We start from the raw sequence: 17,187 nt of genomic DNA, 5'->3' as shown, positions 1-17,187 counted from the left end.
AGTCTCTTACTTGGACCAAACTTAAACAAATTTTTTGTTTTTTAGTTTGACAGAAAAGAAGAGTTTTAATATATCAGAAACTATATACTTTGGAAACATCCTCAATTATAAGACTGGCATTGGTTGAAGGAACATCTCCCATCCAAACTGATTCAAATAAACAGTCTTGAGCATATAAAGCTAGGGCATAGGCAGCCCCAATACAATATAAATGGGACTAATGAAATTCTGCAGAAAGGAACTGTGGAGCCTTCATTTTGGCTTCATCCAGTAGAAACCCTGCACTCCCAAGACATATCAGTGAAGTTTTTTGTTTTTGTTTTTTGATAATCAACACATCAGTGAAGTTAAGAGCTGCTATTTGAACTTTGCTATCAAAAGCCAACTGAAGGAACCCCAACTCGCCTGTAAAAATGAACTACCTGGATCACCAAAACAGCTGTTGTGAACTGGGAAAATAAAAATAAAATTTGATAGTTTAGTCAATTTGAGAAGACTAATCTCCTTAATGTTAAATGAAAGAGAGAGACTTTTTGGGTTTAATTCTACTTACTTCATTCATAATTCTTACGTATATAAATATTAGTGAGTAGATAATCCTCATCACAACAAATTCATAAAATATTTTGAATTGATATACAAATACTAATCCTAATCCTGATTTACTGCAGAAATTCTCATCCTAATCTACTGCAGATCTACTGCAGAATCTTATTTGAAATTCAACTTGAAAACTAACATCCTTATCTTCTTATATTGTTATCCAAGTGCAATGCAATCGCCTTTTGGTGTTGTTTGAACCGTAACAACAGCCTTTGCTTCATCATGATTGCATCCCATGTGAGATTGGACTGCCAAAGTTACTAAAACTGATCCCATAGAATCCCTTATCAACACCCTAATTCCCACTGTTCTGGTCATTGGATCATGGCAACTATGAAAGTTTATCTTGAAAACATTTTGCAAGGGAGTCCTCCACTTTGGCACTATCCGGGGAGACTCATTATGCAGTGGGTGTTATCCGGCTCCCAAAAACTCCAACAGCTTAAGTACTCGCCCATCAAGCTATCTATAGAAGCTTCTCGTCGGTCATGTCTACATCTTGCCTCATTTCTATTCCACCATGGTAGCCAAGCCGTTATGTAGGAAATATCTCAATCCAACTAATCCCTTCTATAAAGCATTAAGGCCACCAGTACCTCAAAGTCATTTAGATAATCAAAATCCTTTTATCCATAGAGATAGGACTAGTACTCTACACCTGTATTGCAATTTGCAAATGGACAACTCCAAAGCACATGGACAACTGACTTTGTACCATCAAAACAACTTCACATTCAGTGCTTGATCCAATTTTCCTTGCATATAAAAGAGTATTTGTAGGGAGAATACTCTGACATGCGCTCCACATGAAAGTAAGCCTTATTTAGAACCACGATTGACCAAAGTTTTTGCCATCGATGAGTATTTTTACCACCAGACGAACTCTAGCCCACCAAATCCTGCCTTTTCGATTTAACCAATAGATGATATGTACTCTTAACTGAATACACACCATTTTTCATTTAACCCAGATGAGCATGTCATTTGTCATGCTTCGGCTCAATGGATTAGACTTAATGATCTTGGCTTCAAACGACGGAAACACTTACTATAAGTTGTGCATTCGAGCTGTGGGTTTGTGGCAGTACGAGATCATCTAGTGCAGCATCATCAAGTAGGACTCGCCACGAGTAACAACAATGAAAATCGTTAGCTGGGGCAGCCATCTATCATGCCAAATTTCACTCTAAAACACAGCATGCACAGGCAATACTCTCCCCAAGGAAAAGAAGCATGCTTTTGAATTTTTAGTTGACAAAATGCTTGTAGTAGGGAAGTATTTCGACTTCAGAACTATGTACAGTGTGGATTATGTATTGTGCGCCAAACGCCAACATCACTTCACTAATAAGACCAAGTTGAAATACCGTAATTTTTTAAAGCCAGTCCCCCTTACCTTTTCAGTTTTCACTCGACAAACTTTTGCCTAACTTTTACTCAACTAATGATATTTGTGCTCAGACTACCTCCGCACCCACCAAAAAATTGTTTAGTATGGAGTTTAATTCTTGACACAAATCATTCGGAAGCCAAAAACAATTTATGGCATAGGTCGGGATAGCTTGAGCCAAAAATTTGATGAAAGACTCCATGTCCCACTTGTGAAAAGTAATTCGACTTCCAACTCTGTAACTTTGGCCCCACTCGATACGTAATCTTTAAAAAAGTTGTTTTCATAGCCCTTCCCACCCAATATGGAAGCCCTCAATACTTTTCAAAGTGTCCTATTCTTTGGATCTTGAAAGCACCTTGAATGGCAATCAGGTTGATAATGGGGCATTTTTGCTAAAGAAAAACACTGTTTTTTCACCATTAAGTTTTTCCACAGATGCTTGCTCATAAATATCCAAAAGTATAGAAGATAATGATGCCTAACAAAAGATGAGGCTATCATCAACAATCTAAATATTTGCTATGCGAGGGCCCCAATGACTTATGGCCACACCATGAATGCTACGGAGTACGTTCTAATTCTTCCTTTCTCAACATAGGCGATAGCCCTTAAAACAAAGTAAGAAAAGGTAAGGGGACAATAGATCTCCTTCCTTCAAACCTTGCAACGGATAAAAATAAATCTCAAGGCACCCCATTTATTAATACTGAACATCAAACAGTTGTTATACATTCTTTGACCAAGGCAATCCATTAATCATGAAAACCTATTTTTTCATTATAGCTTTTAGGCAAGTCCATTCAACCAAATCATAGGGTCCGTTTGGATAGCACTTATTGTTGCTGAAAGTTGCTAAAAACTGATTGTTGCTGAAAACACTGTAGCAAAATAATTTTTAAATGTGTTAAAAAAAAAAAAAAAAAAAAAAAAAAGGAGAAAACGTGAAATGGAAAACGTACCGCAACTTGCCGTGGAATCCAAACACAGGCATAGGCTTTGCTTATGTCTAAATTCAACTCCATATAAGTTGTCTTACCCTTCCTCTTATTTTTCATTTAGCGAAAAATTTCAAAAGTAATGAAAATATTATATGTAACCATATGACATGGCGAGTCTTTTCCATTTCATTTTTGGTTGTTGGCAACTTGGCACATCAAAGCCATAATAGTTTCATTTTCATGTGTGGCATGTTGCGTTTTCATGGCTCACAATGACTACAACCCTCGGGTTAGTTAGACATGTGAAAATAATGTTTTTGGTGAGTTCCGATTTTCCCACTATAATTCCTTCTTACCCATGAAAAATTATTAGGTACTTTCAGAGTATGGTAACGCGATGCACCCTTCTCTTACATTTATGGTGGACCCTAATATGAATTTAAGAGAAAGGAGCACAACATTTATTTACCCCGAAACACCTAATTACTCCTTCCCCACATATTTCCATATTCAGGTCCACTGATTCTTCAAAGTTTTCACCTCTTTAGATCCCATGTTCTCTAAGCTTAGTGTCAAATCTCGAGAAACCTAGGGTTTTTCTCTAGTCTAGTAGTTGATTATGCTTCTCTATAATTCCATCTTTGGTTGTCTTGCTTGTGTGTTTGTCTCTTCCACAGTTAGTCTTTTGTGGCTTCTTTGAAAGAATAACTTCTTTTTTTTGGTCATGGTGCCATTATCATAACTATAACTTTTGGTGTGGAATGTCCTATGTCACTCTCATCCTTGTTTCATATTGTTCTTCCTTCATCAATCTTGTTTCTTCCTTCAATCATTTTTGCAATCTCAATCACCAACTCACCATGGCCGATAATACCACACTAGTAGCAAAAGTTTGGGAGCATCATAGTTGAAGTTGACCCATGTGGGTTGTTGGAGCATTTTAATATTAAATAATTAAAAATGAATAAATGTTACAACATAAATGTAAAGACGTGAGAGTGAATATGAAAGATGAGAAGTTAGTAAAAATGTTTAATCCCATATTAAAAAGGAGATAGACTATTTTATTCTTTTTAATTGTGGTGATTAATGGACTAGCATAAATTGTCTTAGATATTGGACTAGATATGTGGGTAAGGGGGAGGTGAAGGGCGGAGGTATCAAAAATGGAAATGAATGAGTTGGTCAATATAAATACCTATAAGCCATTACTTTTAGTTGTAGAGAAATTATGAATCTATTGACTATTGAATTATTTGACTAAGGCAAATAACATTAGACCTGATAATGGATTCTTCTTTGCATGTTTCCCTCATTAGGCACATCTCTTAGGCCTGTTTAGTTGCCCATGAATGCATTCACAAATTGTCACTATAGTGGATAGAATGATTTATTTGTGTTTTATGATGTAGATTTTAGCAAAATATTTTTAATTTTGTTAGAGAAAATTGGAACATGTTTGAATTCAAAAATGGCTTGAGAGTGAGGCTATGATTAGCTATTGTCCTGCCCTATATGTATATAAGCATGCAAGGCTGTGTGTGTATTTTTCTCATTGGGAATAATTAATTTCATTAAATTTCCTTCTTATATATGGAGGTTATTTTTTATTTTTTTTTAAATTGTAGGTTTGGAGATGTGTCATAGTACGCATTCTTTGGCAAAGATGTTGTTGAGTTGGGGGGTTGCCATTTTTCATCACTTGGAGTTTTTAAAATGGTTAGTGATGTTTTTAATATAATTTTAGGATTTTCCCTCTTACCTGTTTTCTTTATTTGGCCATTGGGTTTACTAATCTATTTAAATTGTGTTCTTTTAATTTAAGGTTTTCTAAGCCAGGTTTGATCTTATAGAAATAAAAAAGTTTTTGAGCAAGGTATGCTTCTTTAGTTTTAGATATTAATTTCTGCGTGTCAATGTCTTTTAATTACTATTTTATTTGTATATTTAGCTACTATAGTTTTTTTTTTTTTAATTTTTTTTTCCTTTTTGGGTTTCTTTGTTGCAAGTTATATAATTTATTTGGAGTTTGATATTAGAATTCGTGTTTGTTTTATAAAATTTTAACTTTATATTAGAATTTATATATTTATTTTTGGAGCCTAATTGATTTAGTTTTGCATATAATTCTAAACATAAAAGCCAATTAGGATTAGATGTAGTTTATAATTGAGCATAAGGGTAGGATTTAGAGGTCGGGCTTGGTGCAATAATAAGTACCTTCCACAAAACAAGTCACTATGGTAGTTGGAAATACTATAGTATGGCTCATATTGTTTTGGTTTCAAGCAGTCACAAATCACATAAACCCCAAAATATTTTTTGTTGAGAACAATATACTCCTATGAAACTGAAGCTCCAGTTGTTTCCAATTTTTTTTTTTCATTGGGATAAGTATTCGTTTCTATTTTGAAAATTGAGACTACTAAGTTTTTGTTAGAGAGGTTGTTTTAGATGGAGGCAAATAAACCTGAGTTTGAAAGAATTCCAACTGGAAGTCTTTTCCAGATTTGTTATTGGCTTCTCACAAGAGTTTGATAGAATTCCTAAATAGTGTTCATATGGCATGATTTGTTTTCCCACATAGATTAGTTCCCAAATCATCAATAGTTGAATATAGAGAAGAAACAAAATAAAGTAAAAACGAACTGGGGAAATGTTATTGATTCATCTTTGCTTCTTTCTCTTTTCTTTTCTTTGCCCCGCTTTTTGTTCATATCTCCTTTTTTACTTTTGCTTCCATGCCTTGCTACTTGCTTTGTTGTATATGTTCTTGCTGTTTTGTTCTGTTGGTTTCTTAGAGTGAATTTGGAAAAGGAACTACCTTTGGTGCGTTTTTTGGTTCAATAAGAAAAAGGAGGAAGCTTTATATGTTTTTGGTCATGCTTTCTTTGGGTTTCTTTGAGAGGTTTGTCTGACTATTGTGGGGAGTTGTTGGTAGTCTCAGCCCTTTTGGATTTGTGGAAAGGAGGGAACTTTTTGTATTTTTGGGCTAGTAAAGGGTTTTGTTTATGGAGTTTTGGAGGGCTGGAACAGTGGTACTTTTTGTATTTGTTATGTTACTTTTTTTTTTCTTTTCTATCTCATTTGTCTGTATTGAATTATTCTTACGAACAGCCAATGCTATTGCCCATTGTACCTAGATAGATAAATCACTTTGTTGTATACTACAGAATATGAGCAGCAAGATAAAGTTACAAAGAATTGCCTCCTTTTGTAAAATATGTTACTATCTAATTTTATAAAGAACATTTTTCTACCATTGAGTTGGCTTATCAGACTTGGAATATATGTAGTTTGTTTTAAAACTAACCCACATATATAAAGGGTTTGTGATGTTTCCTTCCTTAGAGGTATAGAGCATGTGTATGTACATTTTACATGAGACTGTAATTTGTGTATACACAAATTTTACTATTAATAGAAAATTTTCTGCTGCGATTGTTTAAATATGAGCCATGAAAAAAAGTTTTTTACATGAGATTGTAATTTGTGTATACACAAATTTTACTATTAATAGAAAATTTTCTGCTGCGATTGTTTAAATATGAGCCATGAAAACAAGTTTGAGTAAAAAGTGAAGAAGAGGGTTAATGTTTTTTTAATAATTTGATAATTCAAGAAGAGGGTGTTTGAACATAACCAATGTAACTATAATGTTATATAGATTTTGTAGATTTTCTTAGTTTAGTATGAGATTTAAGTAGCATAATAGTGTTCAATATATAAAATTAAATTCATTGCTTTTCATATGTTCAACTTTTCACAACATAATTAAGCATAATCCTCACATGAAGCTTCTTCTTTTTTGTGTGTGTGTGTGTGGATATTGTTAATTTTTAATTATCTTGGATGTTTGTAGTTCTTTTGCACACTAATATATATTTTACCTTGAATGATACTTTGATACTTTGATATGCATTTTCTTTCATTCTTTTTTTTTAAATTCTTTTTTTATAGGTTTGGGAAGAGTTTTAGACTTGCATTTCCTTTTTTTTTTTTTTTTTTTTAGCTAAAAGTAATTGCCTNGCAAATATGATAACACAACCACAAACCCAAGAAGATTGGAGTGCTCGAGGATCTCGAGGATATTGATATGACTCCGAAAGGGCCGAGGTCTAGTTCTGACGACCACCAAACATGCAATCGAGGAAAGGAAGAAAGGTTTGTCATTAAGCAAATGAAGAAAAAGTACAAATAAAGCATCTATCACCTTCACATTTAATGCTTTGCACCTACTTTACTGGCCACATTAATGATGGAATGACTCCTAAACGATATTATCACAGCTCACAACCTAATAGAGAAACCTTCTAATAAGGCCCTGATAGGACAAGTATCAGAAGAAATAAGCCTTGACCCTCCAAGTGGAAGGCTAAGATACAACTTGGATACTATATAAAAGAAAGAGATCCCTACAAAGAAGGGGATCAAGAATTGCAAGGAAGAGAAATAGAGAGAACGAGTGAGAATATTGTCGTACAAGAACAAGTATAAACCTTCACCTCGGACTAAATCCGAGGAGCATTGTTAAATCAATCCTAGACTTGTATTATTCAGTTTTTCCTGGCTTGCATATATACCAAGCACACATTCCAATATCACTTGATTGACTTCACACACACACACATATCATAATAAATATATATAATAGATAGTGCATATATATATATATATATATTATAATAAATATATATAATAGATTCAATAGAATATAATATTAAATCATCCGGATATATTCAGAAGAAGGAAAAAAAAAATCATAACTAGGTTTGAGGAGAGATTAAAAAGAAATTAAAAAACAAAAGTAAAAGAAATAAAGAGAGTAAATTATAGATAGCACTTATATAGTTGCGTTGCAAGTTGAAACTGGGAGGCACAAGAAAAATTGGTTGTGACTTCTAATAAGTATAGCAGGGTGGAAATTGGAAATAGTCTTATAGTTTTTGGAGCATACGTTTTAAATTTTAACTTTTTTTGACCAGTTTATCCTTATCATTAAAACAAATGATACATATTTTATCTTATATATGCATTAAGATCTTTCACACCAATTGAATTGGTTTCTTGCTTTTTATATGCTGTGTATTTGTACGTAGGCGAATATTACGTTTATACGAATAAAATGGTAATTGTACTTCTCATTTGAATTACTTTGAAAGAAACGTACGTACACGTATTAACTAACTGAAATTATCAACCATACTTTGTTAAAAAATATTCACATTATTTTAAAAAGAGTTTGAGACTAACACTTATAAATTAATCTCACCTATTATTTTTATTTTCCCTGTATCATGCGGTCTGGGACTTATAATTAATATTAATTACTTCAAGTTTTTTATTTTATTTTGTTGTTGAGAAGAATGGTGACTCCTTAAGTGGGATAAATGTTGGGGTGAGATGTGAGAAGAGACGGGTTGGGCCTAAAGCTTCTCGACCTAGAAACATTGTAATTTCAACTAAGCTCAATACACCAGTAAAGGAGCCTATTTGGGATCGAGTACTATCTGTTAAATGTGACCCATATTTGTGATCCAAACCATAGCCAAGTACTGGCCAGTCCACTAGGTCTTCTGAGTAATTCGACAACCATTAAGGCTGGGTGGCCTATTTTTGTGAAAGCAGGCAAGCAGCCAGATAAGATGATTCACAATGATTCTAAATTATGCTTATGCTTTTGGGACTCAAATTAGACTGCATTTGGAAACGACGTACATGGCTTCGCCCAAAGGAGAAACCAAACAATATATGCTTTTATATATACAAAAGAAGCATTCGAGTTTGTAAACAGTGACATTAATTTTATTTTATTTTAATTTATTGAATACAGATTAGAGACATTATTTAAACATGAGTATATCCGTAGTATCTATATAGTTCAACATGAGTATAGTCCTAAATTTGTCATCTTATGGCTTGAGGAATTTCTTAAACCAACGTGCAGACAGTTTCGGATATCTTTTCAATCCATTTTTGTAGTCTACATAGTTGATGCCAAACCGAACGGAATAACCTGCACCCCATTCAAAGTTGTCCAATAATGACCATGCAAAATATCCCTTCACATTAACGCCATCTCTACATCAAAAAATAGATCAATTGGACTTCAGACATAACAACTTTCATAATTGTTAATACGCCATATTGATATTATTAGTAATAATATAAAGTCAAAATTTGTATTAGATCTGAAAGAGAGAGGTCTTCTCAACTTACTTGATAGCCTTAAGTATATATTGAAAATGGCGATAGTAATAATCAATTCTATAGTTGTCTGCAAGGGCTTCCTTAAGCGACAATGTGTCATTATTGAACTCAGAAATCCCTATATTATGGTGGCAGATTATTAGATTCAAATGGAAATCAAACTACCATTCCTTTCAAATTTTATATTTCTGGCTTGCACCATAACTTTATATGACCATAATTGAAAACTTCAAAAGAAAATTACCATTCTCGGTAATAAAAATTAGTGGATCATTGTACTTTGTCTTGGCGTATAATAGACTATCTCGAATTCCCCTGGGATAGACATGGAGCCAACTGGAAGCAGCCTGAAATGTCATTTTATAGAAAAAGTTTATGTTGGAGCATTAAATAATTAAAATGAATAAATATTATAACATAAATATAAAGATATAGGAGATGAGGAGTTAGTGAAAAATGTTTAATCCCACATTGAAAAGAAGAGAAACTATTTTATTCTTTTTAATTGTGGTGATTAATGGGCTAAAATTTATTGACTCAAATATTGGGCTAGATACGTGCGCAAGAGGGAGGTGAAGAGTGGAGGTGAAAAAATAGAGAGATTTTTGGCAAGGAAGGGTGTTCTTTTTGGTGGAGCTTTGGGCTTGAACACTTTGTGTAGAGGTTGTTTTAGTCATACAATACTCACTCTAATGAAATGATGCCACAATATTTCTTTTTCTTTTTCAAATGGGAGAATAGAGAATACCACTCACAATAACAAATTAACAACTTAAAATCCAATTCATACGCACCTCTGCACCGATGGGGATCCCATTGCGCTTAGCTGCCACAATAAAAGCAAAAAGCATGGTCTTGTTAGTACCTATGAGTTACATAAGAAAATCGAAATCATAGATCCAAATAATTGAGTTCGTACAAGAAAGATTAGCTCGCAAATCTGTTAAGTAGCTTGGCTTTTCAGCTTTGGGTGCATCAGCTGCATAATTAGTAGTATAGTAGTTTAGCCCTAGAAAATCAAGTGACCCTTTTAATAGCTTGGATTGCTCTTTTGTGAATTTGGGTAATCGGTCGCCAACTAGAGATCGCATGCTATGTGGATAGTCACCATTGGTTAGGGGATCCATAAACCTGCCACAAGCCACGAAATTTCAAGTCTTTATTGAACCTACTATATTAAAAAAGCAGAGGATTTTTCTATTCTTTGTAAATAACTAGCAAATGGTGCAATAGATGTCCAAAACAAAGAGTTATGTAGTTNTTTCAACAAAAAAATTATATCCAAATCTCATGCAAATGGAAAAGATAAATGCTTACTCAATTACTAATACTGAAAAACAAGTTTAACTTAGCAAATTTATCAAAGTTTATATACTGCAAATAGTATTAAATGAAGTACCTTAGATTGTCTTGTATCAAGTGCAATGCAACCATATTTATTGAATGGAGCACGATTTTCAAGGAAAAAAAAAGTAGTAAAATAAGCGTAAAATAGTTGGTACAGAGAACCTGATACTTTTGCCTGTACACTTCAACGGCAGATGCATGAGCAAGAAGTTGATTATGTGATACAAAATACGGCTCTGTTCCAGAATCTCCACCACTGCAATTTTTCTCCTGCCAACTAGAACATCGACCTGGTGCTAAATCCCCCGTAACATAACCACCATTGGAGTAGCTCAATGGTTCATTTAGTGTGATCCAATGCTTGACACGATCACCAAATTCTTTATAGCAAAGCTCAGCATAATCCCGAAAATCATCCCTAAACATATACATGCAAAAGTCACCAAACTATTTAATAACTGACATTACACTAACTATGTTTGCATTTGTACATTAGCACATCATTTATAGCAAGATTTAGTTATAGATCTAGAAGGCCTATCTATCCAAATAGGAAAAAACTCTATTTTAATATTATTTAAATCCAATAGTCGGGGAAAGGAGATTTGAACTTGAATATCTCCAATTTCTAATAGAAATACCAGGAGGTGTCAACTAATTGAGCTATAAAGCTCTTGGCATTTGAGAATGGATAATAATAATATTAATAATAGGGCAAGATTTAAGTATAGTACTTAGGTACTATTCCTTAGGTTCATTTTTTAATATTCTATCATGTGGTTTTTTTCTTATAAGATGAAAGTGTATTTTTTAGTTAAGTAGTCACATATCTGAATTTTAAAAAAGAAACCCAAGGTACAGTACCTAATAAGGTACTGTATTTAAAATTTGTCCATAAGTACCTAAGGTACTGTATTTAAAAGAGAAACCCAAGGTACAATACTTAAGTGCTATTCTTTAGGTTCATTTCTTAAGATTCTGTCATGTGGCTTTTTTCTTATAAGATGAAAATGTATTTTTTAGTTAAGTAGTCATATAACTGAATTTTAAAAGAGAAACCCAAGGTACAATAACTAATAAGGTACTGTATTTAAATTTTGTCCATAATAATAATAATGCTAAGTGATTGCTACAAATAATGACTAAGTTACAAATTAATGAAACACTTTCTAACTTTACAGTTTTTGAATTCAACTTGTAAATTCCACGTTTCTCATTTCAATCCTTTATTTTTATTATGTTTTCAATGCAGTCATTCCATCAAAATTTGTCCAATCTCACTCTTTGTTTTAATATTTTCATTTTTAAAAAAGATATCATTTTAGTGGAGCAAATTGGACAGAAGGGTTATACTGGGAACAGAATGAAGTATGTTAATATTACGTTAATGTATCATATCATAATCGCACCCAAAAAAAAAAAAAAAAACCAGTTGTATATTCTTGACAAATTATATCAAACCCAATAATTCCGTAAGGCAATGATCTAGCAACTTCACAAAATAAGTCATTAACTAAAAAAAATAATAATCACAATCATTACACCACCACCCCCCNAATAATATAAAGTCAAAATTTGTATTAGATCTGAAAGAGAGAGGTCTTCTCAACTTACTTGATAGCCTTAAGTATATATTGAAAATGGCGATAGTAATAATCAATTCTATAGTTGTCTGCAAGGGCTTCCTTAAGCGACAATGTGTCATTATTGAACTCAGAAATCCCTATATTATGGTGGCAGATTATTAGATTCAAATGGAAATCAAACTACCATTCCTTTCAAATTTTATATTTCTGGTTTGCACCATAACTTTATATGACCATAATTGAAAACTTCAAAAGAAAATTACCATTCTCGGTAATAAAAATTAGTGGATCATTGTACTTTGTCTTGGCGTATAATAGACTATCTCAAATTCCCCTGGGATAGACATGGAGCCAACTGGAAGCAGCCTGAAATGTCATTTTATAGAAAAAGTTTATGTTGGAGCATTAAATAATTAAAATGAATAAATATTATAACATAAATATAAAGATGTAGGAGATGAGGAGTTAGTGAAAAATGTTTAATCCCACATTGAAAAGAAGAGAGACTATTTTATTCTTTTTAATTGTGGTGATTAATGGGCTAAAATGTATTGACTCAAATATTGGGCTAGATACGTGCCCAAAAGGGAGGTGAAGAGTGGAGGTGAAAAAATAGAGAGATTTTTGGCAAGGAATGGTGTTATTTTTGGTGGAGCTTTGGAATAGAGAATACCACTCACAATAACAAATTAACAACTTAAAATCCAATTCATACACACCTCTGCACCGATGGGGATCCCATTGCGCTTAGCTGCCACAATAAAAGCAAAAAGCATGGTCTTGTTAGTACCTATGAGTTACATAAGAAAATCGAAATCATAGATCCAAATAATTGAGTTCGTACAAGAAAGATTAGCTCGCAAATCTGTTAAGTAGCTTGGCTTTTCAGCTTTGGGTGCATCAGCTGCATAATTAGTAGTATAGTAGTTTAGCCCTAGAAAATCAAGTGACCCTTTTAATAGCTTGGATTGCTCTTTTGTGAATTTGGGTAATCGGTCGCCAACTAGAGATCGCATGCTATGTGGATAGTCACCATTGGTTAGGGGATCCATAAACCTGCCACAAGCCACGAAATTTCAAGTCTTTATTGAACCTACTATATTAAAAAAGCAGAGGATTTTTCTATTCTTTGTAAATAACTAGCAAATGGTGCAATAGATGTCCAAAACAAAGAGTTATGTAGTTTTGGTATACTTACCATCCAAACCTGAAATCATGGGCTCTTTGCGCAGCATCTTGGTCCTGCGTCGCGTTAGAGTATGGCACAACCCAGTCTCCAACTAGGGATATACCCATCAAGCCTTTCTGTGCTTCCTGCACATAGTGAAAGCTTGCTTATTTAAAAAGACACTCAAGTCAAGCTAGTGGAATCGTATTTTTATCAACTTTTAACAAATTAATTCATATGCTTTCAACAAAAAAGTTAATCCAAATCTCATGCAAATGGAAAAGATAAATGCTTACTCAATTACTAATACTGAAAAACAAGTTTAACTTAGCAAATTTATCAAAGTTTATATACTGCAAATAGTATTAAATGAAGTACCTTAGATTGTCTTGTATCAAGTGCAATGCAACCATATTTATTGAATGGAGCACGATTTTCAAGGAAAAAAAAGTAGTAAAATAAGCATAAAATAGTTGGTACAGAGAACCTGATACTTTTGCCTGTACACTTCAACGGCAGATGCATGAGCAAGAAGTTGATTATGTGATACAAAATACGGCTCTGTTCCAGAATCTCCACCAGTGCAATTTTTCTCCTGCCAACTAGAACATCGACCTGGTGCTAAATCCCCCGTAACATAACCACCATTGGAGTAGCTCAATGGTTCATTTAGTGTGATCCAATGCTTGACACGATCACCAAATTCTTTATAGCAAAGCTCAGCATAATCCCGAAAATCATCCCTAAACATATACATGCAAAAGTCACCAAACTATTTAATAACTGACATTACACTAACTATGTTTGCATTTGTACATTAGCACATCATTTATAGCAAGATTTAGTTATAGATCTAGAAGGCCTATCTATCCAAATAGGAAAAAACTCTATTTTAATATTATTTAAATCCAATAGTCGGGGAAAGGAGATTTGAACTTGAATATCTCCAATTTCTAATAGAAATACCAGGAGGTGTCAACTAATTGAGCTATAAAGCTCTTGGCATTTGAGAATGGATAATAATAATATTAATAATAGGGCAAGATTTAAGTATAGTACTTAGGTACTATTCCTTAGGTTCATTTTTTAATATTCTATCATGTGGTTTTTTTCTTATAAGATGAAAGTGTATTTTTTAGTTAAGTAGTCACATATCTGAATTTTAAAAAAGAAACCCAAGGTACAGTACCTAATAAGGTACTGTATTTAAAATTTGTCCATAAGTACCTAAGGTACTGTATTTAAAAGAGAAACCCAAGGTACAATACTTAAGTGCTATTCTTTAGGTTCATTTCTTAAGATTCTGTCATGTGGCTTTTTTCTTATAAGATGAAAATGTATTTTTTAGTTAAGTAGTCATATAACTGAATTTTAAAAGAGAAACCCAAGGTACAATAACTAATAAGGTACTGTATTTAAATTTTGTCCATAATAATAATAATGCTAAGTGATTGCTACAAATAATGACTAAGTTACAAATTAATGAAACACTTTCTAACTTTACAGTTTTTGAATTCAACTTGTAAATTCCACGTTTCTCATTTCAATCCTTTATTTTTATTATGTTTTCAATGCAGTCATTCCATCAAAATTTGTCCAATCTCACTCTTTGTTTTAATATTTTCATTTTTAAAAAAGATATCATTTTAGTGGAGCAAATTGGACAGAAGGGTTATACTGGGAACAGAATGAAGTATGTTAATATTACGTTAATGTATCATATCATAATCGCACACAAAAAAAAAAAAAAAACCAGTTGTATATTCTTGACAAATTATATCAAACCCAATAATTCCGTAAGGCAATGATCTAGCAACTTCACAAAATAAGTCATTAACTAAAAAAAATAATAATCACAATCATTACACCACCACCCCACACCCCCCCCCCCCGGCGATTCCTTATCTACAAAAATGGGCCATCATTTTAAATTTTACTCATCATAATCACTATAAAATTTATGAAAAGTGTACTAATTAGAATTCAAATGAATAAAATGGTCAATCATAATGTAAATAACCACTTACACAATATGAGGACTCAAAAAACCACCATACTCATCTTCCAATGCTTGGGAAGATCCCAGTGGAAGAGGGTCACAAAGGGGAGTATACCTGCATTCAGTCATTGCAAACAACTGTGAATTAATAGCGAATGCATGATAAGTTGATGACATATGATGGAATTTAAGAATCATTCATGACCTCTGTCTAGGAGCTTGTTGATAGTTTGTTGTAGTATTTGATTCCTTCCCTATTCACACCTCCAGATAGTTTTCCTTCTAAAATTAGTCCCAAAAATGAGATTGTTAGGAACATAATATGGTCACAAAACAATAGTTTTTCTATTCCAGCTTAAGATGTGTACTTGATGTACCCATTTTATGTCATTGTCATTAGATGGATCTAACCTTTTATGGGATCATGAAAAGGATAATCTTACTTGGCAGTACTCGAGACCATGAGATTGAGAATCTATATGCATCTAAGCCCATCTTTTTCATAATCCGAACATCTCCCTACAATGTATAATCAAATAAAAGCATATTGTTTGAAAATTTTGAAATGATGATTTCTTATATTTTGATTATCTTGTATTTGGTTGGATATGTTGAATAATTAGGGGGAAAAAAAAAAGCATGTGGAAAACATCATTTTTTTTTTAATAAGTACATGTAGCAAACATAATTGGAACCTAAAAATGTTTTTTTATAAAAAAAAATCAAAACACGAGTTAATTAGCAGCACACGCTCACGTATACACACACACATATATAACTAGCGGACAGATGATGACAAGGAGGAATTGCCCAATGACTCTGAGTTATTCTTAAGATAAAAAAAAAAAAAAAAAAAAGAGGAAAAGGAAAGGCAATATTAGTCAACATAGCTGTCCTTCAACTGATTGTTTGGCATTGTACATAGGACTATCGCTATCCTCCAAAATACATTGTCACTTTGATTAGCTTGAGAAAATTTCTCTGATTGGATTGATTAATTATTCTGTAAAAAGATTTTTATTTATTTATTTATTTATTTATATAATACAGTAAAAACAGAGGAACCTGTGATTATCTTCTCTAAAAGGTAATCCTAACAAACTTAACAGCCTGGAACCACGGGTATTAGAATAGATCTAAAACTGTTGGGTAAAAAATCCTAAATCTCCTCAATATCTATGTGTGAATTAAAATTAAAGACTACCGAGCAATAACAATATTATGGAAAAAAAAAAATTAAATACAATCTCACCACAAGCCTAGTAGCAAAATCTTCTTCTGAATACTCCAACTTTCCATAATTATAGTCCTCAAAAACTTCTGGACAACTCCACCAATTTATTTTACTTGTGTGTAATTTGAGCAAAAAAAAATATCTCATTTTTCTTTTTAACTCTCTCACACTCTCACTATGTATCTCTCTATCTCTCCGAACTGCACCTCTCAAGCTAGAGCTCTCTTTCTCTGTGTTTCTTGCTCACTCTGAAACTCACGCAAAGTAGCCAAAATGGCTCTCTGTTTTGTTTCAACTTCCGACAAGGCCGAATAGCCTCTCTTTTCTTTTTGGCTTCTTTTTGTTTTTTGTTTTTTTTCCTTCAACGTGTCCAACACGCTGTGCTTCACTTTTCATTAAGAAAAGTCAGAATTCTCACTAGTCATGGAAGACAAGAGTGACATGCTCATCAAATGAGCTCTTGACAAGGCATGTGGGTTGGACCCACACGGTGCTTTGCACCCAACAAAAACTACTAACAATTTAAGTAAGAAAAAGACTAAACGGCTTTCGTTTAACCACTATCTTCTTTCTTTGTTAATCTTTGACAAACATAGCTTTTTTCTCTCTTGAAAAAACATTTGACAGCAAATTTAAACACAGCTTTGACAAACATAGCCTTGTTCATTATTTACTCATCTATTTCAAGATTGCTATTTCCAACCTATTT

At 33.0% G+C, this 17,187-nt stretch overlaps 2 protein-coding genes across 2 annotated transcripts; both read right to left on the bottom strand.

The window, feature by feature from the left end:
* Nucleotides 1-8,715: 8,715 nt before the first annotated feature.
* Nucleotides 8,716-10,296, bottom strand: LOC136061151 (beta-glucosidase 12-like). The gene is made up of 5 exons (XM_065775088.1): nt 10,064-10,296; nt 9,939-9,970; nt 9,389-9,491; nt 9,154-9,262; nt 8,716-9,015 (listed from the first exon to the last, which is right to left on the bottom strand). Exons 1-5 carry the CDS (start codon nt 10,269-10,271, stop codon nt 8,847-8,849), a joined length of 621 nt encoding a protein of 206 aa, XP_065631160.1. The 5' UTR covers nt 10,272-10,296; the 3' UTR covers nt 8,716-8,846.
* A 1,774-nt stretch (nt 10,297-12,070) lies between these two features.
* LOC136061174 (beta-glucosidase 12-like) lies at nt 12,071-15,388 on the bottom strand. Its single transcript, XM_065775087.1, has 7 exons — nt 15,273-15,388; nt 13,733-13,988; nt 13,276-13,391; nt 12,922-13,133; nt 12,797-12,828; nt 12,341-12,443; nt 12,071-12,214 (listed from the first exon to the last, which is right to left on the bottom strand). Exons 1-6 carry the CDS (start codon nt 15,371-15,373, stop codon nt 12,402-12,404), a joined length of 759 nt encoding a protein of 252 aa, XP_065631159.1. The 5' UTR covers nt 15,374-15,388; the 3' UTR covers nt 12,071-12,214; nt 12,341-12,401.
* Nucleotides 15,389-17,187: the final 1,799 nt, after the last annotated feature.

The sequence above is a fragment of the Quercus suber genome, unplaced genomic scaffold (genome assembly GCF_002906115.3).
Source record: "Quercus suber isolate HL8 unplaced genomic scaffold, Cork oak 2.0 scaffold_104, whole genome shotgun sequence".
NCBI classification, from domain to species: domain Eukaryota; kingdom Viridiplantae; phylum Streptophyta; class Magnoliopsida; order Fagales; family Fagaceae; genus Quercus; species Quercus suber.
The sequence above is the reverse complement of the archived record's forward strand: the minus strand, read 5'-3'. Positions and strand labels throughout refer to the sequence as shown.

Excerpts from the sequence above, each read along its gene's own strand:
- LOC136061151 (XM_065775088.1), bottom strand. The coding sequence starts at position 10,271 with ATGGATCCCCTAACCAATGGTGACTATCCACATAGCATGCGATCTCTA. Across the intron at positions 9,971-10,063 it reads TTTGCGAGCTAATCTTTCTT|CTAAGCGCAATGGGATCCCC; the intron begins GTACGAACTCAA and ends TTATTGTGGCAG. Across the intron at positions 9,263-9,388 it reads AATTTTTATTACCGAGAATG|GGATTTCTGAGTTCAATAAT; the intron begins GTAATTTTCTTT and ends ACCATAATATAG.
- LOC136061174 (XM_065775087.1), bottom strand. The coding sequence starts at position 15,373 with ATGACTGAATGCAGGTATACTCCCCTTTGTGACCCTCTTCCACTGGGA. Across the intron at positions 12,829-12,921 it reads TTTGCGAGCTAATCTTTCTT|CTAAGCGCAATGGGATCCCC; the intron begins GTACGAACTCAA and ends TTATTGTGGCAG. Across the intron at positions 12,444-12,796 it reads GGATCCCCATCGGTGCAGAG|GCTGCTTCCAGTTGGCTCCA; the intron begins GTGTGTATGAAT and ends ATGACATTTCAG.